The sequence below is a fragment of the Rana temporaria genome, chromosome 1, assembly GCF_905171775.1.
Source record: "Rana temporaria chromosome 1, aRanTem1.1, whole genome shotgun sequence".
Lineage (NCBI taxonomy): Eukaryota > Metazoa > Chordata > Amphibia > Anura > Ranidae > Rana > Rana temporaria.
In genome coordinates, this window is record NC_053489.1 from 111,182,683 (window position 1) to 111,210,092 (window position 27,410).

General features: G+C 42.4%; 1 protein-coding gene across 1 annotated transcript in view; it reads left to right on the forward strand.

Annotated features, from left to right (window-relative positions):
- The window catches only part of XRCC4 (X-ray repair cross complementing 4), a 519,315-nt gene that overhangs the window by 256,546 nt on the left and 235,359 nt on the right, over nt 1–27,410 (forward strand). The window contains exon 4 of the mRNA XM_040341679.1: nt 25,532–25,698. Within this exon, the coding sequence (XP_040197613.1) occupies nt 25,532–25,698 (167 nt within the window). The remainder of the gene's footprint in view (nt 1–25,531; nt 25,699–27,410) is intronic.

Below are 27,410 nucleotides of genomic sequence, written 5' to 3' on the forward strand. Positions count from 1 at the left end.
ATTATTAGCACCTGCTTTGTATAACTGGTTATTTATAAACCTGTCTCTAATTCTACAAAATTCCTGACTTTGTGCAAGTGTACAAAGTGTGCAATTGTAAGAATTGATACTGGTTTGAAACCAGAGGGTAGTCACACACTATATTGAATTGATTCAGATCTTGCATCTGTTCACTCACTTTGCATTTTGTAAATTGATAAAAAATAAACAATTAGAATATATACCAAAGAGCTGCTTTTAAACGCTTTATTTAAGATGTGTATGCGATTATTTAAAGTCCAACTCCACCATTTGGTACACCCAATACTTTTGGGTGTATTTTTACACCCTTTTTTTTTCAATACATTTATGTACAATCTTTAGGATAGTCCTGGGCCCTTCCTCTTCTCAGATGGCAGTGCCCAATCTTTCCTCCTGGACAAAAGGCCATTGTGTGTGAACACTGCAGTGTCCAGGATGTTGATTGGATGATTTTGAGTGTCAAGCAGCTCAGAGGACTAGCACTGGATTGTGGAGCAGTTAATCTGCAGGAGATAGGTAAAGCATTGCAGGCAGAGATTTTTAAAATATTCCTAAAAGGTGCATTAGGGCTTTCAGTATCTACAGTGCCTTGCGAAAGTATTCGGGCCCCCTTGAACTTTGCGACCTTTTGCCACATTTCAGGCTTCAAACATAAAGATATAAAACTGTAATTTTTTTTGAAGAATCAACAACAAGTGGGACACAATCATGAAGTGGAACAAAATTTATTGGATATTTCAAACATTTTTAACAAATAAAAACCTGAAAAATTGGACATGCAAAATTATTCAGCCCCCTTAAGTTAATACTTTGTAGCGCCACCTTTTGCTGCGATTACAGCTGTAAGTCGCTTGGGGTATGTCTCTATCAGTTTTGCACATCGAGAGACTGAAATTTTTGCCCATTCCTCCTTGCAAAACCGCTTGAGCTCAGTGAGGTTGGATGGAGAGCGTTTGTGAACAGCAGTTTTCAGTTCTTTCCACAGATTCTCGATTGGATTCAGGTCTGGACTTTGACTTGGCCATTCTAACACCTGGATATGTTTATTTGTGAACCATTTCATTGTAGATTTTGCTTTATGTTTTGGATCATTGTCTTGTTGGAAGACAAATCTCCGTCCCAGTCTCAGGTCTTTTGCAGACTCCATCAGGTTTTCTTCCAGAATGGTCCTATATTTGGCTTCATCCATCTTCCCATCAATTTTAACCATCTTCCCTGTCCCTGCTGAAGAAAAGCAGGCCCAAACCATGATGCTGCCACCACCATGTTTGACAGTGGGGATGGTGTGTTCAGGGTGATGAGCTGTGTTGCTTTTACGCCACACATAACGTTTTGCATTGTTGCCAAAAAGTTCGATTTTGGTTTCATCTGACCAGAGCACCTTCTTCCACATGTTTGGTGTGTCTCCCAGGTGGCTTGTGTCAAAGTTTAAACAACACTTTTTATGGATATCTTTAAGACATGGCTTTCTTCTTGCCACTCTGATCAGAGATGCAGCATCTCTGATCAGTCTTCTCCTTGTATGAGCTGAAAGTTTAGAGGGACGGCCAGGTCTTCGTAGATTTGCAGTGGTCTGATACTCCTTCCATTTCAATATTATCGCTTGCACAGTGCTCCTTGGGATGTTTAAAGCTTGGGAAATCTTTTTGTATCCAAATTCGGCTTTAAACTTCTCCACAACAGTATCTCGGACCTGCCTGGTGTTCCTTGTTCTTCATGATGCTCTCTGCGCTTTAAACGGACCTCTGAGACTATCACAGTGCAGGTGCATTTATATGGAGACTTGATTACACACAGGTGGATTCTATTTATCATCATTAGTCATTTAGGTCAACATTGGATCATTCAGAGATCCTCACTGAACTTCTGGAGAGAGTTTGCTGCACTGAAAGTAAAGGGGCTGAATAATTTTGCACGCCCAATTTTTCAGTTTTTTATTTGTTAAAAAAGTTTGAAATATCCAATAAATTTCGTTCCACTTCATGATTGTGTCCCACTTGTTGATTCTTCAAAAAAAAAAAACGTTTTATATCCTTTGTTTGAAGCCTGAAATGTGGCAAAAGGTCGCAAAGTTCAAGGGGGCCGAATACTTTCGTAAGGCACTGTAATAACTATAATCTTGTGGGTGCCTCAGGATCTAATTCAGCCTCATTGTAATATATTTGGCGATCTGTACAAGTTATACTCACCAGCCACTTTCTTGGGTACACCTGTTCAGTTGCTTGTTAACACAAATTGCTAATCAACCAATCACATGGCAGCAACTCAATGCATTTAGGCATCTAGATGTGGTGAATATGACTTGCTGAATTTAAAACTGAGCATCAGAATGGGAAGAAAGGGGTTTTAAGGAACTTTGAACGTGGCATGGTTGTAGGTGCCAGACAGGCTGGTCTGAGTATTTAAAAAACTGCTGATCTACTGCGGTTTTCACACACAGGCATCTCTAGGGTTTACAGACTACGGTCTGAAAAAGATATGTGGACGAAAGTGCCTTGTTGATGTCAGAGGAGAATGGGCAGCCTGGTTTGAGATGATAGAAAGGCAACAGCAACTCAAATTAGCACTCGTTACAACCAAGGTATGAAGAATACTATCTCTGAATGCACAACACATCGAACCTTGAAGCAGATGGGCTACAACAGCAGAAGTCCTCATCATATGCCACTCCTGTCAGTTAAGAACAGGAAACAGGCTGCACTTTGCACAGGCTCACCAAAATTGGACAATAGAAAATTGGAAAAACTTTGACTGGTCTAACAAGTCTTGATTTCAGCTATGGCATTCAGATGGTAGGATCAGAATTTGGCATAAAAAAACATGAAACCATGAATCCATCCTGCCTTGTATCAACAGATCAGACTGGTGGTGTTGGTGGTATAATGTTATAGGGGATATTTTCTTGGCACACTTTGGGCCTACCTGAGTATTGTTGCTGTCCATCCCTTTATGACTACATTGCAGCCATCTGCCGATGGCTACTTCCAGCAGGAAAATGCACCATTTCACAAAGCTGAAATCGTCTCACTACTGGTTTCTTAAACATGACAATGAGTTCACTGTACTCCAATGGCCTCCACACTCACCAGATCTCAATTCTAAAGAACACCTTTGGGATGCATCATGGATGTGCAGCCGACAAATCTGCAGCAACTGTGTGAGGCTATCAAGTCAATATGGACCAAAATCTCAGAGGAATGTTTCCAACACCTTTTAATTCATGACATGAAGAATGAAGGCAATTCTGAAGGCAAAAGGGTGTTCAACACGGCACTAGCAAGGTGTACCTAATAAAGTGGCCGATGAGTACATCTGTGTGTGTGTGCATACAGTGAAAGGAAACATTCACTAATGTCATCTAATTGTTAAGGCATGTTCTCATAGTGCCCAATTTTTTTATTTGATCCATTTAATATACTTGTAAATATTGATCAGGGGTAGTTCATGTTTCTCATTTATACATATTTATATATTATGAGCAAATCTGATCTAAATGAACCTAATCTTTTAAATAATTGACCTGTGTACGAACCCAACGATCTGCTTTATATTGGACTGAATATAACCCGAGAAAGCTCAGAATCTAATGCCCCGTACACACCATCACTTTATGTGATGAAAAAAAACGACATTTTCTGTGAAGTAAAAAATGACCTTTTTGAAACTTCAATTTTCAAAGACGAAGTTGCCTACACACCATCGTTTTTCTCACAATGTTCTAGCAAAGCGAGGTTATGTTCCACCACGTTTTTCCATTGAAGCTCGCTTCATAACTAGCTTCTGGGCATGCGCGGGTGTAAAAACGTCTTTTTAAACGACGTTTTTTGCTACACACGGTCAATTTCTGTGATGTAAAAAACTACACATAAAATTGAAGCATGCTTCAATTTTTTTTGGTCGTTTTTTACAAGACATAAAACGACGTTTTCCCCCACACACGGTCATTTAAAGTGACGTTTTTAAAAACTTTGTTTTTTTTCATCACATAAAGTGATGGTGTGTACGGGGCATAACAGTGATGAAAATACAATGTGCTAATAAAATCTTGCTTTTATTTATTTTTTTGGGAAGAGATGGGCTGTTATCAGAATTTCACTGATATCTGATTTTTACACAAATAGTTTTTTACTCAAATGTTTCTTGGTAAGTCAGAGGATTATTTTCATTTCAATAAACTGTGTTTGATTTTCTTTAAAATGGTAAAGTTAGATTAGCGTAGATTTTCTTTCTTTCTGAAATGTTTTAGCAAGTAGCAAAAAGCGAAAAGCAGAATAGGATAGTTAATTTAGCATGCCCTTTTAAAACGATTCTGGGTAACTTTATTTAACAGTAGTTGACTTTTCCAGGAATCCATCCCCCAATGTGTTTTCTTGGAAGTCTATATGTGAGTTCTCTTTCCCATAGGCTTTATCTTCTGTTTCTTTAATACAGCATGTTGCTTCTTTTTTAATGTTCTAAACAGTTCTACATAATCTGGTTCTATGTAAAACTGACTGTTTAAATATATGAATTTGCTATTTTGGAGGTTTTAATAAGTGTAATATCTGATAAAGGTATTTGTCTTTATTTTAATGTCCTCATCTGTATGGCAATGACATTCTTCAAAACTGTGCCTTGTCTCTGTAGTAGCTGGTACTGACTCTGAAGCTAACTGTCTATAGTGTTTAAAGCAAACCTCAAGCAAATATAAGACTTGCCATCTGCCACATACTTGCAAAATGACGGTGTTTATATATATATATATATATATATATATATATATACACACAGTTGTGTTCAAAACTTTTCATACCCTGGCAGAAATTGTGAAATTTTGGCATTTTATATTGAAAATATGGCTAATCATGGCAAAAAAAAATATTTTATTCAAGGATAGTGATCACATGAAGCCATTTATTGTCGCATCATTTTGTTGTCTCCTTTTAAAATCATAATGATAACAGAAATCACCCAAATGCCTCTGATCAAAAGTTTACATACCCTGGAATGTTTGGCCTTAATAAAGACACTGAAGCTGGTTAGCATTTCTGATTGGAGCTTACTGGCAGGAAAGAAAAAATACGAAAACTCTCCTAAACTTCTAAACTTTGTACAAAAAATGCTCTTTATGAGTGTTTTTTTTTTTTTTACTGCCAAGCGAACAGATGTTTTTTTTAAGCCCAGTGTGCATGGAGCCTAAGTGGAGCTAGGATCTTAGGTAAGGAATCTGGCCGGTGGAGTCACACAGAGATATAAGAATCTGGTAAACTATTTAGTCAGCTATTATCCTTTAAAACTAAAATACCAGTTTTGTAGGTGCTAATTAATTTAAATTCTATTGACTAGAAAACCGAATCAACCATACAGACTGTACATTCAACATCAACAAGGCATCAGAAGACAGGCAAGTTGGCCATACACATCCTCAGGCTGCGTTCACACTAGGGTGAATTGAATGGGGCTGTTCCTGCATTAAATTTGCGCATCAAGAGACTGTGACAGGCTCTCAATGGAGCCGGTCCACACAGCTCCGGGACGGATGCAGAGCGGTTTGCAGAAGAGTCATGTGTGTTTTCTGGTTCGTTTCAGGTTCTAATCCAGCTAAAAATGTGGTCCTGGTTTGTCTCTGAAATGGTGAACAGGAACGCATCGGACTCCTGCTGTGATCCGCTCTGCACAGCAGTGTGAACCCAGCCTAAATGGCTGAGGAAAATAAATAAAAAAAGCAGGAGGGGGCCAATAGGATAAATTTTGTTCAGTTTATAAAGAACCGACTGAAATTCACACATTATATGGTCAGTTATAACTCAGTGCAAAGCAAATGTATTCTGGAAAAAGGTGCTTTCATTGGAGCACTTCTTTAAAGATGATTTCCATGTTTTCTTTCCATTTAAATAGTTCCTTTGTACCAAGCTGGTCCAACCAAACTATTTAACAACATTGGGGATTAATGCATTCTATTGGCCAGAATGTTAATTTATTCTGGCTATTAGAATGTATTACCTTGCAAACGTGCATAAACTTACCTAGAATAAATGAGCGTTTAGGCTCTTTTGAGTATTTTTATGCTTAAAAGCTCCTCTACTGATCGTTACTTTGGTGGGGTTTTTTTTTTGCGCTTCTAAACGCCCCTGCCTTTAAACTCTGGTAAACGCCTATACTGTGCGTAGACACATAGGGGCAGATCCACGTACATCGGCGCATATATAGGCCAGCGTAGCGCATCTCATTTCCGCTACGCCGGCTCAACTTAGAGAGGCAAGTACCGTATCCTCAGAGTATTTGCGCTTGATGTTGCGCCAGCGCAACGTAAATTCCTAGGCGTAAGCCGGCGTAATTGAAAGTAGGAAGGAAGTGGGCGTGTTCCATTGAAATGAGCCGTGACCCCATGCAAATGAAGTGCCGAACGGACGGCGCATGCGCCGTGACGCTGACTATGTTTAGCGCCTCTCTGTGCATGCTCAGAACTAGGCCCAGCATAATCAGTGACATACGAACTAGGCCCGGCGTAATTAGTGAGATACGCCCAGGGCATAAATACGCCCAGACATGCGCCCGTCCAGTGCAAAAGTACATCCGCTTGTTTCCCCCCCTGAAGCAAGGTACTTTTGTTCTTTTCTTTGCAGCTGATTGTTTTTGAGCCATATCTGCTCCAGCAGCTCAGAAGAAGAGGAAGCTTAATTTTTCCCCACAGGAGAAGGCGGTCATTATCAGGGCCATTGCCCAGTATGATAGGTTTCTTCATGGGGCAGAGAGTGCCAATACCACCCAGGCCAGGAGGAAGGAGATCCTGATTGCCACTGATGTTAATGCTTTGGGCAGTGAGGCCAGGACCCCCAATGACATTTTAAAAAAAATCAACGACCTGCGTCGCCTGGTCCGAGGTAAGCTGGCCAGAATGAGCACTCATGCCAGGGGAACTGGAGGGGGACCAGCAACTACCCTGTCGTTGACTCCTGAGGAGCAGGTGGTTGCCCAGTGCCTCCACAGGCATCAAGTGGAGGGCTTTGACTCCATTGCGGATGCCTTGAGGACAGGTAAGTGTGTTTCATCTCCTATCTGGTGTGTAGCATGTGTGGGGGTGGAAGGGAACATGTGACAAGTGTGTGGATCCTCCAACATGTGAATGTTTTGTGTCATCCACAGATGTGCAGGAGGGTGCTGGGCCATCTGGCCAGTCCACAACATCCCCGGACATCAGTCTGAGGCAGACCCCCTGGAAAGCCAGGAGTCCTCTGTGGAAGGGAGTGGCTACACCTCTCCTCAGGAGGTGGTTGAGGAGGAGGAGGTGACCAGTGGCAATGACCTCAGGCTCCATTTGGAGGAGTCTTCCCCTGTGGCTGGGACCAGTCAACCCACCATCACGGGTAGCCCCTCCCGCTCCTCCCCCAACAGGGCTTTCCCCCAAGGGTCTCCCCTTCTCCACTAACCCAAGCCACTTCTGGACACAGGAAGGTGTCTAGGAAGACGAGGGGGGTGTCTGACGTTCTGCCTGAACACCTGTAGAGGGACCAGACCCGCCATCTGGGTGAGGTTGCCATGAACATTGACCACATGGCACACAGCATGGCCACCATGAAGGAAGTTGTGCAGGATGTGGGCTCCAATTCCGCAGCTGTGGTCACCTGCCTGGTTGAACTGCAGGCCTGGGTGAGGAGGTCCACGCCACAGCAGTTCAACACAGCAGCCATCCAGGTGGGGGTGAGGCTGCAGGAGGACACAAATGCGGTCCTCACCCGCATCGCCCTGGCGTTGGAGGGCAGGCCGCCAGCCGCGGAGAGACCAGGGAATGCTCCTCCTCCTGATTCCCCCCCCCATGAGTCTCCCATGAGGAGCCGGGGGGCGAGGCCGTGATGTCAGCGCCTTTAAATATTTTTGTATTTTTTGTATATACTCAGGTTATGAGTTTTTTATGTTTATTTTTCGTATATACTCAGGTTATGAGTTTTTTTTTTTTGGCCCAAGCACACGGTCAGTAGTGCAGGCTAATGTGTGACTGGTGTTTGAATGTGGGGGTGACATTCCTGCCAGAAAAGGGGTGTCACCCTTAGTCGTCGGGGAGAAGTGATCCCCAGGACCAGGGAGAAGTGATCCCCAGGTCTATGTGAATGTGGTATGAATGGACAGCAACATAATTGGAGCCTTGACGGGGCGTTGCTGCTCCCAAGTCCTGAATGGTGAACTTGGGCTAATCCAATTTGATGAGGATGTGGGGTGTGTGTGCTAGGGACCACAGTGGTGTGCATGCGTGCATTCTCCTTGTGCCATGAAGATTGTGTGGGTTTAATGTGCAAAGATGCCTACTGTGAGGCATCTCCTGACTGCTCTTCCCTCAGCAGACGGGGTAGCCTCATTTAGGGGGGGAATGTGTGGTTCAAGGGTCAGGTCATCACGTATGTCAATCTCCAGGCCCTTTCTCACAGCGAAGTTGTGCAGCATGCAACATGCACCGATGATCTGGCACACAAAGTTTGGGGAATACAACAGGGCCCCCCGGACGTGTCCAGGCATCGGAAACGGGACTTCAGGAGGCCAAATGTGCGTTCCACCACTGCACGGGTACGTGTGTGTGCATCATTGTATCTTCTCTCTCTTGGGGTTTTAGGATTCTGGAATGGAGTCATGAGATGGGGCCCAAGTGCATAGGCAGCGTCACCTGGAAGTGAAAAGACAGGAGGATGTTAGTCGTGCATGTGCCCCTCGTGATGTCTGCATGATGGGGTAGGACAGTCATGCCCGACACCCATGTCACTCACCAACCAGCCAGCTGTCCCCATACACGTTCTGTTCGAATTCTGTTGGGATGGGGCTTTGATGGAATATTTAGCTGTCGTGGCTGGACCCTGGGTGTTTGGCACGGACGTGCCATATGAGGCATTGAGCATCGGCTATCACCTGTACGTTGATGGAATGCCAGTGCTTCCGATTGCGGTATATGTGCTCTGTGTCACGGGGGGGGCCGTAGTGCCACATGTGTGCAATCAATGGCCCCCACGGTGCGTGGGAATCTGGCAATTCTGTAGAAATCACGCATTGTCTTCACCCGCAGATGCTCCTGGGTGGGTCAGATGATTTGGTTGGCCATGCGTCTGAGGATTGCGGTGACAACCTGGTGCACGCATCTGCCCATGGAGGATTGTGCCATCCCAGCCACAACTCCACTTGTACGCTGGAACGAGCCACTGGCAAGGAAATGGAGTGTTGCCAGTACCTTGACCAAATACACCAAAAAGGAAAACTCTGCGCTCCTGAAAGTTCACAAATTATAAATCCACTTAATGTTTGTGAAGAAAAAAACATACATTAACACTTTAATTTTCGGAAGATCCAGTCCTTTATATGGTTAAAAAAGGGAAAGTTTCCACAATGTACACAATATAATAAAAAAAGTATAAAAAAAAAACTTTCCAAATGTCTGCATCAGACCAGCACCCTCTTCAGACTTCAAATGGTTAAAGCTTGCGGTTTTAGTTTGTGGGCTGTCTAGCAAGACATCATTAGTGCAAATGGTGAGCACAGTACATTACCCAGCCAGATGTACACATCGATCGAATGTCCTTCTCCTGGCTGATGTAACAATGTCCGGGATCCTAAGCTCTCTCCTATGCGGGTATGGAAGCTTCACAGACCCGATAAATGTGACTGCTGGAGACACAGGGTGGATCAGCCTATCAGAAAGGACGCTCTCCCTGGGTGAACATGCAAGCGTCCCACGTCTGAGACACTGTTTCAGTAAACCAGCTGTACTGCAGGGAGAAGTTTAGGCGCCCTCCAGTGGGCAAATTGCAGTATGCGCTTGTTGAAAAAGCCAGTACCTTGACCAGTGGCTGCACTGCATGTGAGCGGTGTGTCTGGCTGGTGATGTCATCTTGCAGGGTTGTGGCTATTTCCAGGATGGCAGAAGGGCTGAATCTGAAGATGCGATACACCTCCGATTCACACATGCCAAAGACGTTTAGGCGCGGTCGGTATATATGCGCCCGTGCCCTCCTTCTTCTACGCGCATGTAAAGCCAGTAGTATAGCTATGACCATGGATGCCCCTGGCATGTTGGCATACAGATTGTTGTCCTGCAAGTGTGGATGCTCAGCTCGTCCCTAACGGTGCTGCTGAAGCTGACCTGCACACGTCTGGTGCAAAGTTACCCCTGCTTTTATGAGGGGTAACTTTAGGCCGGACGTACGTTTGTGGACGCCGTATCTTCCTAATTTGCATATTTGAATAGCAAAACAATGGTGCGTCCAGCGTATATATGCGTCCACGATGCGCCTGCGCAGAAAAATTAAGTCGGTCGTAAAAATCCTATTTTCAGGCGTATTTCGTTTTGTGGATACAGCGCATAGTTACACTGGCGTATATATACACTTACGCCGCGCATCTCGAGATACGCCGGCGTAAGTGCTTTGTGGATCTGGCCCATAGTGGTTGATTTACTAAAACCAGAGTGCAAAATCTGGTGTAGCGGTACATGATAGCCAATCAGCTTCTAACTTCAAATTGTTCAATTAAGCTTTGACAATAAAACCTGGAAGCTGATCTATCTCTATGCAGACTTGCACCAGATTTTGCATTCTCCAGTTTTAGTAAATCAACCCCATGGAGGGATGTTTAGAGGCAGAAAAATAAAGCCCAAATGCCCGTAAAAGCAGCATTTTTTACCTCAAATATGCATGAGCCTTTAGTCATAGCTATTTCAACTGCCTGGCTCTGGATGTTTGTTTTAGCTAACACATTCAAACTTATAATGGTGTACATTTTAGACCGATAAGATGATGAAAGCAGGTATCTGGTTGAAACTGGAACACTTATGTTCTTAGTCATTTACAGAGTGTCCATTGCTTCTGAATAACCCAATTTAATGGTCAAGAGATTGGATGCACTTGTGCCGTGCCTTTTACAAAAAAAAATTTGGCAAAATAATGACTAAGTCATTTGTAGAGAATACATACTGCTTCAGCCAGCTAGAGGGTAACGCACATGAGTCTACTGCTCTATTACTGAAATATCAGGCTTGAGCGATAGGATTCCTTTAACCACTTCCCACCCAAGGATGTCATATGACATCCTGGACTTTCAGTGGGGATATCTAAATGATGCCTGCAGCTACAGGCATCATTCAGATATCCATCTCTTCAGCCGACTAATCCCTGCACCATAAAAATGATCATAGCGGCGGTTCCACCGCTTGATCGATCTTATAGGCGGCGGGAGGGAATGCCCCCCCTCTGGCCGCCATCCGGTGCTTCTCCGGGCTCTCCTTTGCCATCGGAGACCCGGAGAAACGATCCGCCGGCGTCCAATGGAAACCATAGAGTAGACTGGTGACCAGATGGTCACCAGTCATCTCTATGATCGTCGGAGGCCCGGGCACGATATTATGACGTCACGCCCGGGTCCTGGAATGTAAACACAGCCGCAGTCGCGGCTGAAAGCATTAGATCGGTGAATTTTTTTTCACGATCTAATACTTTCCAGCCTGGAGGAGAGATGTGGGGTCTTATTGACCCTGCATCTCTCCATAAAGAGTACCTGTTACAAATCATTCCTATTACAAGGGATGTTTACATTCCTTGTAATAGGAATAAAAGTGATCAAAAAAAAAATGACAAAAAAAGTGTAAAAATAAAAGAAATTGAGTAAAATAAAAAATAAAATAATAAAAAAAAATTTTTTTAACGACCCTATCCCAGGTAGCTCGCGTTTAGAAGTGAACACACACACGTAAGTCCCGCCCACATATGTAAACGCCGTTCAAACCACACATGTGAGGTATCGCCGCGTGCGTTAGAGCGCCAGCAACAATTCTAGCACTGGACCCTACTCTAACTCGGAAAAAAAAAATAAGTGACGCCTATGGAGATTTTTAAGTACTGACGTTTGGCGCCATTCCATGAGTGTGCACAATTTTAAAGCGTGACATGTTAGGTATCTATTTACTCGGCGTAACTTCATATTTCACATTATACAAAAAAAATGGGCTAACTTTACTGTTTTGTTATTTTTTAATTCACAAAACTGTTTTTTTCCCAAGAAAAAGGCGTTTGAAAAATGATTGCACAAATACTGTGCGAGATAAAAAGTTGCAATGGCCGGCATTTTATTCCCTAGGGTGTCTGCTAAAAAAACATATATAGTGTTTGGGGGTTCTGAGTAATTTTCTAACAAAAAAATTATGATTAATGCATGTAGGAGAGAAGTGCCAAAATAGGCCCGGTATGGAAGTGGTTAAAGTGAACCTTTAGGTGCATTTATGGCGAAGTATATGGTTTACTTTCAAACAATGAGAGTAAGTAGTGTGTATTTGTCTTCTTATGCTCCTTCCTCTGTTTGCTAAGTAAAGCAGAAAAAAAAACTGTAAGTGCAGAAACTGAGTGTATGTGCCTCTTTTCCTTTTTTGTGATGATGCCACACTTGGTTGAGCGATAATCTGCCCAGCTGAGACACTTTTACCCGGGCAAGAGGAGGGTCTTTAGCCCTATGTAATCTTCAAACCTAGTGCTGTGTTAGAACTTACACAGCAATGTTTTGGGGCCCCATCAGGTTGGGTAATACACAGGAGGTAAGTACTTAATTTTTTTAGGTCAACCATTACTTTTCCCTAAATGCACTAAGGTACTGGGTTTTGCAACAGATGAGGTTTTTATCTTTCTTTTTTTTTATTTATGTTGATCCATTACTTCTGACACGTTGTCAAGAAAATATGAACACAGTGCAGCAGTCATCTGACCTGCTAATGGGATTACTGTAGATCTGATCCCTGAGTCCTGCCAGTCTACCTCCCCCAATGATATGTCACCATTAGTCCAAGTAATCACCAAGAAACACTTCACTTCCCGCTCTCACTCATTCACAAATCTGACTTGTCTGGACTTATTAGGTATTTAATCCTTCACTTAATTTGGGAGATTAGAAACAAGCACTTATCTATCCTCATGTATTTACACAGCTAATTTGACTTAACCCAGCGTGTGGCATGAATTTTTTATCCGTCTCCAGTGAATGTGCCATGTGGGTGTTAAAAAGTGGTTCCGTCCTCCAACAAGTGGTCATCTTTTTTGATAAGCCTGTACAGTGTTACACTGATAAATTGCACCAAAGATTGACAGGATGCCTTTAGTTTGAGAAGTACAGTATGTACCATACTTTAGCCCTTTACTGTATATAGTGTATATGTACAATATATATATATATGTATATATATATATATATATATATATATATATATATATATATATACTGTATATAAATCTAAAAGTTAATATATATAAGCTTTTTTTTAAATATATGTTAACCCTAAAATTAATATTAAAGTGATTGTAAAGTACTTTTAAAATAAAATAAAAATAAACGTATTATGCTTACCTGTTCTGTGTGTTGCTATTGCACAGAGCGGCCAAGATACGCCTCTTCTGGGGACCTCTGACAATTTGCTAATCTCGTGCCCCCTGAGTACGCTGTTTTTTCTGGAAGCGGGAGCTGTACACCAACTTTTTTTTTTAACTTGGGGTTTATTAACCCATAGGGTTAACTTTAAATTATCCTCTTTGTTGAGTAATTAAGTCCCCTGTGACTGTGCTTGCAGCTATATACCTTGTTTACTGATCGCAGACATGCCACCTCTCTCTTCTCTCGGCCCGACAGATGCAGCGGGCTGGGCTGAGGTTCCCCCCGATGACATCATTCAGGAGGAGAGAGGCAACCCCCTGCCCGCTGCGGATGTCATGCGAGGGATGAGAGAGGTGGGCATGTCATCTGATCGCCGATCTGCTCTCAGTAAACAAGGTATATAGCTGCATTTTTAATAAAGCACAGTCACAGGGGGACATTAGAGTAATAAATAGGGATGAGCCGAACACCCCATCATTTTGGTTCGCAGCAGAACATGCAAACAGGCAAAAGATTTGTTCGAACACGCGAACACTGTTAAAGTCTACGGGATACGAACATGAAAAATCAAAAGTGCTAATTTTAAAGGCTTATATGCAAGTTATTGTCATAAAAAGTGTTTGGGAAACTGGGTCCTGCACCAGGGACATGTATCAATGCAAAAAAAAAAGTTTTAAAAACGGCAGTTTTTTTGGGAGCAGTGATTTTAATAATGCGTAAAGTGAAACAATAAAAGTCAAATTTCAATTTCGTACCTTGGGGGTGTATATAGTATGCCTATAAAGTAGCGCATGTTTTCCGTGCTTAGAAAAGTCCCTGCACAAAATGACATTTCTAAAGGAAAAAAAGTAATTTAAAACTACTTGTGGCTATAATGAATTGCCAGGTCCCAGCAATACAGATAAAAGTCATTGAAAGAAAATGGCATGGGTTCCCCCTTAGTCCATTGCCAGGCCCTTTTGGGTCTGGTATGAATATTAAGGGGAACCTCAAACCAAAATAAAAAAAAACGTGTGGGTCCTCCCCAAATTCCATATTAGACCCTTCAGGTCTAGTATAGATATTAAGGGGAACCCTGCGCCATTTTTTTTTAAATGGCATGGGGTTCCCCCCAAAAATCCATACCAGGCCCTTCAGGTCTGGTATGGATTTTAAGTGGAACCCCGCACTAAAATAAAATAAATGGTGTGGGGTTCCCTCAAAAATCCATACCAGACCCTGATCCGAGCATGCAACCTGGCAGGCCGCATGAAAAAAGAGGGGGACTAGAGAGCGCCCCCCTCCTGAACTGTACCAGGCCACATGCCCTCAACATGGGGAGGGTGTCCTCAAGTTGATGGGGACAAGGGCCTCATCCCCACAACCCTTGCCCGGTGGTTGTGTGGGTCTGCAGGCAGGGGCTTATCGGAAACTGAAAGCCCTCTTTAACAAAGGGGGACTCCAGATCCCGCCCCCCTATGTGAATTGGTAACGGGGTACATTGTACCCCCTACCATTTCACACAAAAAAAGTGTCAAAATGTTAAAAACCACAGGAGACAGTTTGAGAACTTTATTAAAATAAAAATAAAAAAAGGTTCCAAGGATGTAATCCTGTCTCGAGCAATACGGAGAAAAAAAAACCGATGCTACGAACGATACCGCCTCATAGGAGGTGCCCGGCCGAATGACGCTTGCTTGGTGTGACAGCTCTTTTATAGCTGAGGGTGGGGCCACCCATCACATGCGTGTGACCCCATCCCCTCTTTGACGCAAGGAGAAAGCCCAGGGTTACCTAATGACGTGTATGGGTTTTTGCACGTCGTGGGTTTCCCCGTGTCAGGGTTTGTGTGTATTAACATATATTGTTGTTAAGCTCAAATTATACTTTAATTCTTATCCATTTAAAAATACCTGTTCTTGACAATTTTCCTTGTTTCCTCTTTTTATTTGACTACATAAAGTACAGAAGTGGTGGTCAGTTTGTTTCCCTTAGTTTGTTTCTTGGAGGTACAGGATGTTGTGGTGACACAGGATGTGCCTATGCTCCCATAGTCCACTTTGCTGCCACTCCCCCCTACCCAGCGCTCTTCTGTTGATTGACCGCAGCTCCAAGCAACAGGAGCCACACTGTCAAAGCTCAAACTGCTGCCAATTGAGATGTGTCCTCAGCAACTGGGATAGTTAGATAGTCTGTAAGGTTACATGATCATATAATAAAAGCTCAATAAAAGTTATGCTTTTTTTTTTAATGAGGGGACACGGGGACCCTTCCCAGCAGGCATAACTGCTAGCGGCTATAGCCACCGACAGTTAGCAAATGTAAAAAATTCCAACAGGCTGGTGGATCGACTTGAGTACAATCAACCTGCCCATATATTATTATTATTATACAGAGTTGCGGAGCATTTTACAACATAAGGGCAGACAGTACAGTTACAATACAATTCAATACAGGAGGAGTCAGAGGGCCTACCTCGTTAGAGCTTACAATCTAAAAGGGATCTAATCTCGGTTGGTTCCTGCTGAACTGGCCACATTTTGATCTTTGGAGTGTCTTCCAGCCACTGATCCAGGAACACGTATGCAAATTAGGTGCCTTGATTTCCTCTTTCTGCCTTTGTATCTGCATGCTTGTTTCACATTGGTGACTTATTGCATGGAGAAACAAGCCAGGTAACTAGAATTTTCTAAGGCGGTCAGCAATGGCAGCTTTTGCATTTCTCAGTACAAAAAGCCTAAAAGAATACTGGAATTTATCATAATCCTTAGGCAGATTTGCTAAAAGATTAAAAGTATGATCTAAAAATGTGCAATGTTTGAGTAACTGATCTGATTTCTCTTACGTTTTGCTTTTCTATTAGACAGATTATAATTGCACTTATACTGGCTGGTCATTAGTCTTTAGCATTCTGAGTAAAAGATTATATTTGATCGACATACTGTGAACATATAGGTAGTTACTTTGTTGGTAATAAAAGACTAAGTACACGCGATTGGAAATTCCGACAAGAAAAGTCCGATGTGAGCTTTTGGTCGGAAATTCCGACCGCGTGTAGGCGCCATCGGAATTTTTATGTCTGAATTTCCAAGAATAATTTGAGAGCTGGTTCTCAAATTTTCCGACGGGAAAAGTTCTTGTCGGAAATTCCGATCGTCTGTATGCAATTCCGACGCATGCTCGGAATCAAGTCAACGCATGCTCGGAAGCATTGAACTACGAGCTCGTCGTAGTGTTGTTTGTCACCGCATTCTTGACAGTCGGAATTTTGTGTGACCGTGTGTATGCAACACAAGTTTGAACCAAAATTCCGTCTGAAAAAAATCCACGGTTTTCTTGTCGGGATCATGTGTATGCGGCATAAGACACTGTCATGTACATTGAGTTTTCCTAGTATGAAACGGAAAGTTCAGGTTTACATAACATTAATTAATACTTAACAAGTAAAATATCAAGGACTATCAAAGAATGACATTTCCTGCCTATATTTTTTAAATACTATGACACGGTTTCATAATCACGTTACACATGAAATGTTGAGGGATTAATAGTGCAGCCTAGAAATATGTACTTGTAGATCAGAGATACAGTACATCAGTGCAATATATGGTTGGCTCACCTAATAGAATTCAGCAATCATCTCTGTGATAGAATATCTGCTTTACACAGTTGTCATATCCATGCTGTCTATAGCATTTCACTTTCACCCCTATTTTGGCTGTGCAAAGAGCTATGAATTAAGCACAAAAGGCTAAATCAGGATAATTGCTATGAGAAACATTCCCAGTTTGTCAAATATATCTGTATTTTTTTTATATACAGTATCTCACAACGACCCCTGCCTTGCTAAAGAAGCTGAGGGTAAATGTGATGGACTGGCCAAGCATGTCTCCAGACTTAAACCCTATTGAGCATCTATGGTGCATCCACTATCTCTGTAATGGCATCATGGAAGAGTGGAAGAGGACTCCAGTGGCAACCTGTGAAGCTCTGGTGAACTCCATGTCCAAGACGGTTAAGGCAGTGTTGGAAAATAATGGTGGCCACACAAAATATTGACACTTTGGGACCAATTTGGAAATTTTCACTCAGGGGTGTACGCACTTTTGTTGCCAGCGGTTTAGACATTAATGGCTGTGTGTTAAGTTATTTTGAGGGTACAGAAAATTGACACGGTTATAAAATCTGTATATGCAAGTAAATGTGCAAAACTCATTAACTATCCCACAGTGTTTAGGAACATGGATCTAGATGCACATGTAGCTCAGCAAGATTGATACAATAAAATAAAAAATCCATGCAGTATATAGTCTATTAAAAGTCTATATAAAAAATGTCCAAGGGTCAAGGGAGAATTGTAGCAAGGGAATCTGACACACAGGGCTGCCATCAGGGGGGAACAAAAACCATGTTCCAAGATCTGCAGGAGAAAACAAAGAAAGAGGCGCCTCGGGGGTTGAAGTAAGGACAATGTAATCACAAGATATGTTTACAAGCAACTCACATTTTAAAAGTGATCAGTAGGCCATGAGTAAGAGTAGTCCCAAACATGGGGATGATCATCAGATTCGCCACATCTTCTTGCTTTCTGGGGCACTGTTGCTGCTCGGTCCAGGGGACTGCTTTAAGATGGAAATGCCGGCCACAGTGGAGTTGGATGCAGAGTGAGGCCTGGAGTGAAGATGTTGTGCAGGTGGAGGGTGATGACGTCACTGGTAAGCGACCGGTTTCACGAGCGTACAGGCTGAGATGACGTGACAGCCGCAGTCCTTCTTCAAGCTAATGGGTGGAGTTTGGGGACTAACAATATAGCATGAGCAAGGGGGAGTGATTAAGTTTTTCTTACTTCTACACCCATAGGCGCCTCTTCCCCTGTTTTCTTATACAAGCTGTACACTCACTACTATGCATTGTAGCAAAGTGTAATTTCTTCAGTGTTGTCACATAAAAGGATATAATATAATATTTACAAAAATGTGAGGGGTGTACTCAGCAGGAGAGCATAGCATGGTAATTTCACTAGCTATGCTGGGAACTCAGGCCTTGTACACACGACCGAACATGTCCGCTGAAACTGGTCCGCGGACCAGTTTCCGCGGACATGTCCGACCGTGTGTAGGGCCTAGCGGACAGTTTTGCGGCCTAGCGGACAGGTTTCCAGCAGACAAAAGTTTCTTAGCATGCTAAGAAACTTGTCCGCTGGAAACATGTCCGTCGGAAATGTCCGATGGTTAGTACGACTCATCGGACATGTCCACTGGTTATGACGTATAACCAGCGGCCCAAAATCCCGCGCATGCGTCAAATTGATTTGACGCATGCGTGGAAGCATTGAACTCGCGTGATAGGGAATGTCGGTGTCTTATACGTCACCGCGTTCTCTGTCCGCTGGGATTTTGGTCTGATGGTGTGTACACACATCAGACCAAAAGCTCCCAGCAGACATGTCCGATGAAAACGCTCCGCAGACCGTTTTCATCGGACATGTCTGCTTGTGTCTACAAGGCCTCAGTGTCCCTTCCTCCAATGATCAGACTTGTGCAGGGTGCTTCTGATTCCCCCCCCCCAGCTCTTATACAGTTGAGAACAGAAGGAATGTGACCACTTAAAAAAAGGTATTTATATATATATATATTTTTTTATATCTATACAAATAACCTATAGCTGCCCATTGCATTATGCAGCACATATGATATAAACAGAGCCAAGGATAAATCCAAGGAAAAAGCCAAGCTTACCTACCGACCAGCCCACAGACTGGCTGATTCAGTTGTCTGTGCACTGGTTGGTAAGTAAACTTGTTTTTTTTTTCTTTTGATTTATCCTTGGCTGTTTATATCATATGTGCCCTCAAATGCTGCTTACTGCAATGGCCAGCTATAGGTGGGGGCAGTGGTCAGCTTTTTGTATCACTGTGTATTGGTCAGGCAACACACTGTGGCCATTGCAGCCATTGAGCTACATGCTGGGTGCTCAGTGTGCTCATGTACCTTTTAAAAAGGGGTGGGGCTTCAGACCATCTGCCCTCCACCTATCATCCACTGTGGGATCACTCATTATTTAGTGATAGGAACTACAGATACCAAGGTGCCTTGGCGAGGCTCTGTAGCTTACTCACGCAAATGCATGCAGACTGAACCCCTGTTTTTAACGCATACTGTTAGGGCCCTTTCACACAGGGCGGATCAGTAATGATCCGCCTCCGTGTGTCTGTAAGCTCAGCGGGGATCGCTCCGTAAATCCCCGCTGAGCCGTCGGATGACAGGGCGGTCTCTGCACACTGTGCAGGGACCGCCCTGTCTTTTCTCTGCTCTCCCCTATGGGGGATCGGATGAACACGGACCATGTGTTCATGTTCATCCGATCCGCAGACGGAAGAAAAAATAGGGTTTTCTTCCGTCTGCAAAATCGGATGTTTGCGGAGGCGGGTGATTACGGGTGTCAGCAGATGTTTATCCGCTGACACCCGCAATCACATAGGGACCAATGTATGTCCCTTTTTCATCCGCAAACGGATGGATGAAAAAGCCGACATACGGTCCGCACGTCTGAAAGGGGCCTTATTTACAATCACTTTAACTCCCTTGCCCTGGGAGATTTTCCAAGCAGCAGCCAGGAGGGCTGTGGTAGTACCTGCAAGCAGAGGAGCTGGGAGCAGTTCTACAAAGTAAAGGAGATACTCCTGTATGCAGTTTTGCAACCTTTTGCGCTGTTTTCCAAAGTGAACGAAGATCTTCTAGTCCATAAGGGAGTTTTGCTACTGATCCTTAACCACTTGCCGATCACTGCACGACGATGTACGTCGGCAGAATAGCATGGGGTGCACAAATGGGCGTACCCATAAGTCCCTTTTTCATTGCAGGCTAGCGGGCGCGCACACACCACCAGCGGTGCATGCGTCCACAGTCCATGGCCTGCGACCGAGGCAAGGAGAGGCAGAATGTGGAGATGCCTATGTAAACAAGGCATTTCCCTGTTCTGCCTAGTGACATGACAGGGATCTACTGCTCCCTTTCCTCGGGAGCAGTGATCTCTGTCATATCCTAGTGAGCCCTTCAGTTAGAACACTAGGGGAACACATTTAACACCTTGATCGCCCCCTAGTGTTTAACCCCTTCCTGCCAGTGACATTTATACAGTAATCAGTGTCTTTTTTTAGCTCTGATCACTGTATAAATGTCAATGGTTCCAAAATAGTGCCAAAAGTGTGCAATCTGTCCGCCACAATGTCGCAGTCCCGATAAAAATCTGTGTTTGCCGCCATTACTAATAAAAAAAAAAAAATTAGAACAAAAATGCCATAAATCTATTCTCTATTTTGTAGACGCTATAACTTTTGTGCAAACCAATCAAAGTACGCTTATTGCGACTTTTTTACCAAAAATATGTTGAAGAATACATATCGACCTAAACTGAGGAAGACATTTTTTTTTTATATTTTTTTGGGGATATTTATTATAGCAGACAGTAAAAAAATATAGTTTTTTTTTTCAAAATTGTCGCTCTTTTTTTGTTTATAGAGCAAAAAATAAAAACCGCAGAGGTGATCAAATACCACCAAAAGAAAGTTCTATTTGTGGGAAAAAAAGGACATCAATTTTATTTGGGTGCAACGTCGCCCGGCCACCCAATTGTCAGTTAAAATGACGCAGTGTCATATCATAAAAAATGCTCTGGTCATTAAGAGTTAAATTCTTCTGGGGCTGAAGTGGTTAAAGGCTGAGTGTGGCCAGAAAGAAGAACAGTTCAGGATTTTGTACATAGTAAGGAAGGGACTGGCTTTTTGTGTGTGGGTGCAAGTGGAAAATGTGTGTTGCCTGGACTTGCAGGAATAGTGGAGCCAGTTACCAGAAGCCCTTGCAAAGGTAGTGCTACATTTGTATAGCTGGAAGAACAGTAATAATAACCACCATAAATATTATTCAATTGGATATGTCTATACTGTATTGATACCCACTTCCAGACCAGGCCTTTTTCTGGCACTTTTTGTTTACATGTACCAATCAGTATTTTTTTGCTAAAAAATTACTTTCAACCCCCAAACATTATATATAGTGCTGTATGATGCCCTAGAGAATAAATTGGTGGGTTTTGCAATTCTTTTTATGTCACGCGGTATTTGCGTAGTGGTTTTTCAAACACAATTTTTTTTAAAAAAATACTTTTTTTTTATTTTAATGGAAAAAAAAAATACATTACCCAATTTTTTTGTAGAATATAAAAGATGATGTTATTTCGAGTAAATGGATAACAAACATGTCATGCTTTAAAATTGCGCATGCCTGTGCAACGGCGACTAATGACATACATTTTACTATCTATAGTCTGATGCTTTAAAGCCTTTTGCAGGTTGCCACTTTAGATTTACAAAGGAAGTCTAGCACAAGAATTATTGCCTATGATCTGACGTGCACAGTGATACCTCACATGCATGAGATGGATGAGCAAGTTTGGGGTGGAGGAACTTGACTGGCACAGAGTCTTGGCCTCAACCCGATACAACACTTTTGGGAGAGACAGCAAGCCAGGTCTTCTTGTCCACATCAGTGCTTGACCTTACAAATGTGCTTCTGGAAGAATGGTCAAACATTCCCATAGACACACTCCTAAACCTTGTGGACAGGCTTCCTAAAAGAGTTGAAGCTGTTATAGCTGCAAAGGGTGGGCCAACTCAATACTGAACCCTATGGACTTAGACTGGGATGTCCGTAAAGTTTATGTGCATGTAATGGCAGGCGTCCCAATACTTTTGACAATATATATTTACTTTTCAGGTGGGCTTTGACTGGAAAAGGGTTGAGAAACACTGGTTTAGAACCTTATATACAGTATATTCCATCACAAGAATAAGGAGGGTAATTTCTCAAAACTGGTGCAGACAGAATCTGGATTCACCCGGCCGCTTCTTTCTTCAGTTTGCTCAGTTAAAATGGAAGTAAACCAACTGATTTATCCAGTTCTCAAAACAGTTACAATAACTGTTAAGCCCCATACACACTATTAGCTAGATTCACGTACGGCGGCGCTTCTTTAGGTCGGCGTAGCGCATCCCATTTGCACTACGCCGACGTAAGATAGTGAGGCAAGTACTGTATTCACAAAGCACTTGCCTCCTAAGTTACGTCGGTGTAGCGCAAATTCACGATTCATTACCATACATGTAAATTAAGCGCTGATCGTACGGCGCATGCGCGCATCACGTTGCAAATACTCCTTGCTTTTGACGTGAACGTAACCTACGCCCAGCCCCATTCTGAATCGGCTTACGTAAACGACGTGAAATTCGACGGCTGTCCCGACGTCCATACTTAATATTGGCTGCGCCATCTTTTTGGTGGTTTATCTTTATGCCTGAAAAACGCCTTACGTAAACGGCGTAGCTTACTGTGACAGGCGTACGTACGTTTGCGAATAGGCGTATCTTGCTCTTTTACATATATGCGGCGTAAATCGACGTACACGCCCCTAGCGGCCAGCGTAAATATGCAGCTAAGATACGACGGCGTAGGAGACTTACGCCGGTCGTATCTTAGCAAGATTTAAGCCTATCTCAGTTTGAGAATACGCTTAAAGATACGACGGCGTGGATTCGGACTTACGACGGCGTATCTAGTGATACACCGTTGTAAGTGTTTCTGAATCTAGCTATATCAGTTTTCCTGCAGGTTTTTGTCTTCGGGTTTACCAAAACCATCAACAAACGAATTACGCCGGCGTATCTATGGATACGCCGCGAAATTTTTATCTGTGTTTTGTATCCACAAAACAAGATACGACTGAATCTGGGCTCGATCCAACAGACATACGTCTTAGTACGCCGTCGGATCGTAGGTGAATATTTACGCTGGCCGCTAGGTGGCGTTTCCGTCGAATTCCGCGTCGAGTATGCAAATTAGCTAGATACGGCGATCCACGAACGTACGTCCGGCCGGCGCATTATTTTACGTCGTTTCCGTAAGGCTTTTTTTGACGTATAGTTACCCCTGCTATATGAGGTGTATCCTATGTTAAGTATGGCCGTCGTTCCCGCGTCGAATTTTGAAAATGTTATGTCGTTTGCGTAAGTAGTTCGCGAATAGGGCTTTGCGTAGAATGGCGTCACCGTCGTAAGCATTGGCTTGTTCCGGTTTAATTTCGAGCATGCGCACTGGGATACCCCCACGGATGGCGCATGCGCAGTTGAAAAAAAAATGAATTTACGTAGGGTCAAGACTTATTTACATAAAACACGCCCCTATCACATCCATTTGAATTGCGCGCCCTTACACCGCCTAAGTTACGCTACGCCGCCGTAACTTACGGCGGAAATTCTTTCAGGATACAAAAAAAAACTGTAGGTTACGGCGGCTTAGCGTATCAGAGATACGCTACGCCGGACGGAGGAATGTGCTGCGCTACGTGGATCTGCCCCATAGTGTGTATGGGGCTTGACAGCTCCTAGTGTGCTTGTGTAAGTTCTCAACCTAACTATCAAGCCATCAAATGTCTGGTGTCATAGCTTATCACATATGCAACACCTTAGCAACTGCTCATCAAGCAGAGGCCAAGATGACAGCTTCATTGAATGTAATGTATCAGAGAGTTTAGTTCCACTTTAAGCTTTAAAAATTAAAGATTGAAGTTGATTGTTTGTTATTCTGGTTTCTCTGGTTTTGATAAATTCCACTCATTGTAGTTGATTTATAAGGCCATGTTTACACCAGTGTGACCTGGACCTGTCAAATCACATAACAAGTCGCACTTTATTGTCGGCAGTGGAACTGTTCATATCAGTGCGATGCCGTCTGCACTGATTTAAAAAATACGTTTCTGCACTATTTTTGCTGATTTCAGCTTGTTCAATTAAACTTTGACAAAAAACCTATGGGATGATTGGTTTTTATGCAGGGCTGCACCAGCTTTTGCACTCTCCTTTGCTAGTAAATCAACCCCATTGTATACTGTTTTTGTATGTAGTTGTTCAGTGTTTTGCAGATTTAGCATAAATACTATCTTTTTACAAATACAATGGACAAAAAACTGTAGTGACAGGAACATGCTGACCAATAATTGTGTTTTTTACTACCATTGTAAAAAATGGAAGTCCCTTTTTCCTATTTTGGGTTTCAGCAGCGGGTTTGGAATAAGCCATGTGCAATTGCCCTTATTGCCCTTATTGCCATACATTGTAATACAGTAATATACACTGATCAGCTTTAACGTTATGACCACCCACCTAATATTGCGTAGGTCCCCTGTTTTCTTTCAAAACAGTCCTGACCCATCGAGACATGGACCCCACTAGACTTCTGAAGATATTATGTGGTATCTGCCACCAAGACATCCGTAGCAGATCCTTTAAGTTGCTAGGTGGGGCCTCCATGGATCAGACTTGTTTTTCCAGCACAACCCACAGATGCTCGATTGAACTGAGATCTGGAGAATTTGGCCAAGTCAACACCTTAAACTCATTGTGTTCCTCTATTCTTTGCAGTGTGGCAGGCGCATTATCCTGCCAGCCACTGCCATCAGGGAATACCGTTTCCATGAAGGGGTGTACTTGGTCAGTAAAAACATTTAGATAGGTAACTCATGCCAAGTAACATCCACCTGAATGGCAAGACTGAGGTTTCCCAGCAGAACATTGCCCGAAGCATCACACTGCCTCCGCCGGCTTGCCTTGTTTCTATAGTGCATCCTGGTGCCATCTCTTCCTTGGGTAAGTGACGAACACACACCCGTCCATCCACATGATGTAAAAAAAAAAAAACATGATTCATGAGACCAGGCCACCTTCCATTGCTCTGATTCTTACATGTCCATTGTAGACATTTTTGGCTGTGGACACAGGACAGCATGGGGTACGCTGACCGGTCTGCTTCTAAGCAGCCCAATACACAATAAACTGCAATGCCCGTTTTTTTTTTTTTTCTGCTTTCAAAACGATAAACTTCCAGGGCAAAATGTGTACTTGCTGCCTAGTATATCTCACATACTTTCAGATGCCCTTATAACGAGATAATCAGTGTTGTTTACATAACCTGTCAGTGGTCAGAAAGTAATGGCTGAACAGTGTATTTGTGTGGGGTATTAAATTATATGCACAATGTGTCATTTTAAATGTTTCTCCTGATATTCACTGATCTGCATTAATTGTTGTTGTTTTTTTTTTTGTTGCATTTTTCAGTTTAAACTTGGATCACTGCAACTCAAAGTGATTAAAGAACCAGTAGAAATAATCAAAGAATTAATTACACATTGTCTAAACACTGCAACTGAATTACATAGCAGAAATGAATATCTTCAGAAAGAAAATGAAAGGTTGCGTCGTGACTGGGTTGATATGCAAGAACAGTACGTGTTTTATTTTATTTTTTCTTATGTTTTTTTTCTAAGTTTTCAAGTCAAGTTTATAGTAATATCCTTTTGATAAACTGTGTTTTTAGAGAGGAGAAGAAGTGGTTATGTAATCTAGGACATCCCTACCATCACTGTCAGTGGTGCTAAATTTCATATATACTGGGCATCGATCTAGTGGCTAAGCGGGATTCACATTAGGGGGGATGCAGGGGAAACCATGTTTCGTATATAACTTTGTCCTTCCAGCAGAACACAGACGTAGTCGCACAGAATCTTGAATGTAGAATTCTTCTAAAAAACTGTTTTGTCAACAAGTGAGTACATAAAGTTTTTTAGATTCCATAAGCACTGATTCTAAATAGTCATATAGATGCATGTTCTAGTGTTTGGTGTTATGCACACATTGAGCTATGGGAAAACCAAGCATAGAGTTCTTTGTTTTTTACACACTTCACAAACCCTTGGAGTAAGTCTTTTTATACTTTAGATTTTAATTGAAGACCCTTTTGTTATACTAAAAAGAAGAATCCCTCCATTTTTATATATGCAAGGGTTGTGAATTACAGTGATGTCTGCTCCCGTGTTAAAGAGAAGCATTGTGATACACACAACTCCTATTTTTCTAAAGAATATATGTGATAAAGGACAAGATGTATTAGTTCTAGTAAACTCTTAAAGGGTAACTTCACTTTCATTGGTGGGAAATAGCATATAATAATAATAATCAAGTCAAGTCATATTGTGATTGAATGTTGTTAAAAATTACCTTTCCTTTTCAATCTGCAGCTCTGTCGTTTTCTGTAAAATGCAATGTAATATGGCTACCTGGAGGTGTTCTGTACACAGAATGTGTACAGGGCGCTTCCAGAAATGTAATTTCCTGCTTGTGTGATTGGTTAACTGATTTTCCCAGAAGTCTGCACGAAGATACAAGTCAGATGTTTGGCATCAACTGCCAAAAAATGTTTTGGTGTGATATTCCCATTAGGAAATCACATGAAACGGGATGCAGACCCTGCAATTGGCCTATTAGAGCCCTGCAGGTGCAGCAGCTGATCAATAATTCTAAAACCACTCCCTTACAGAATCACTTATTGCATGGACACAGACAAACAAACAATGATTTCTTCAGAATAACAAAGGTAGGAATCTGCAACATTGTTTGTTAAAATCCTTGCAATGGACATAGATCTCACAGAGGGGAATATTTATTTTTCTCAACAAAAGTGGATTACTCTTTAAAGCCTAATTTCAGTCAAAGTTGCAATTTTATTGTTTTGTAGATAAAGAAAGAGTTAAAGGGGTTGTAAAGGTAAATGTTTTTTCACCTTAATGCATCCTATGCCGAGACAGCCGCCGAGGGACCCCAGAAGACAGGGTTAGGGGCACTCTGTGCAAAACGAGCTGCACAGTGGAGGTAAGTATAACATGTTTGTTATTTAAAAAAAAAAAAAAAAGTTTGCCTTTAGTGTTACTTTAAGATTTCTATCAGGTTTTGAATTCTCTTCTTCTTGAATTCTCTTCCTGTCCCTGTGAAAATGGAGAGAACCGTTGTCAGCAGGTCAAAAGGCACAGACAACAAAATAAGAGGTTCAAACTTTACCTGACTGCACTAATAATGTGCTTTTGTTTTAGTCTGTTGTCCTGTTGCGAGGGACTTTTCAAAACTTATTTTATTGACAGGAAGTATGGGTAAATATCCCTTA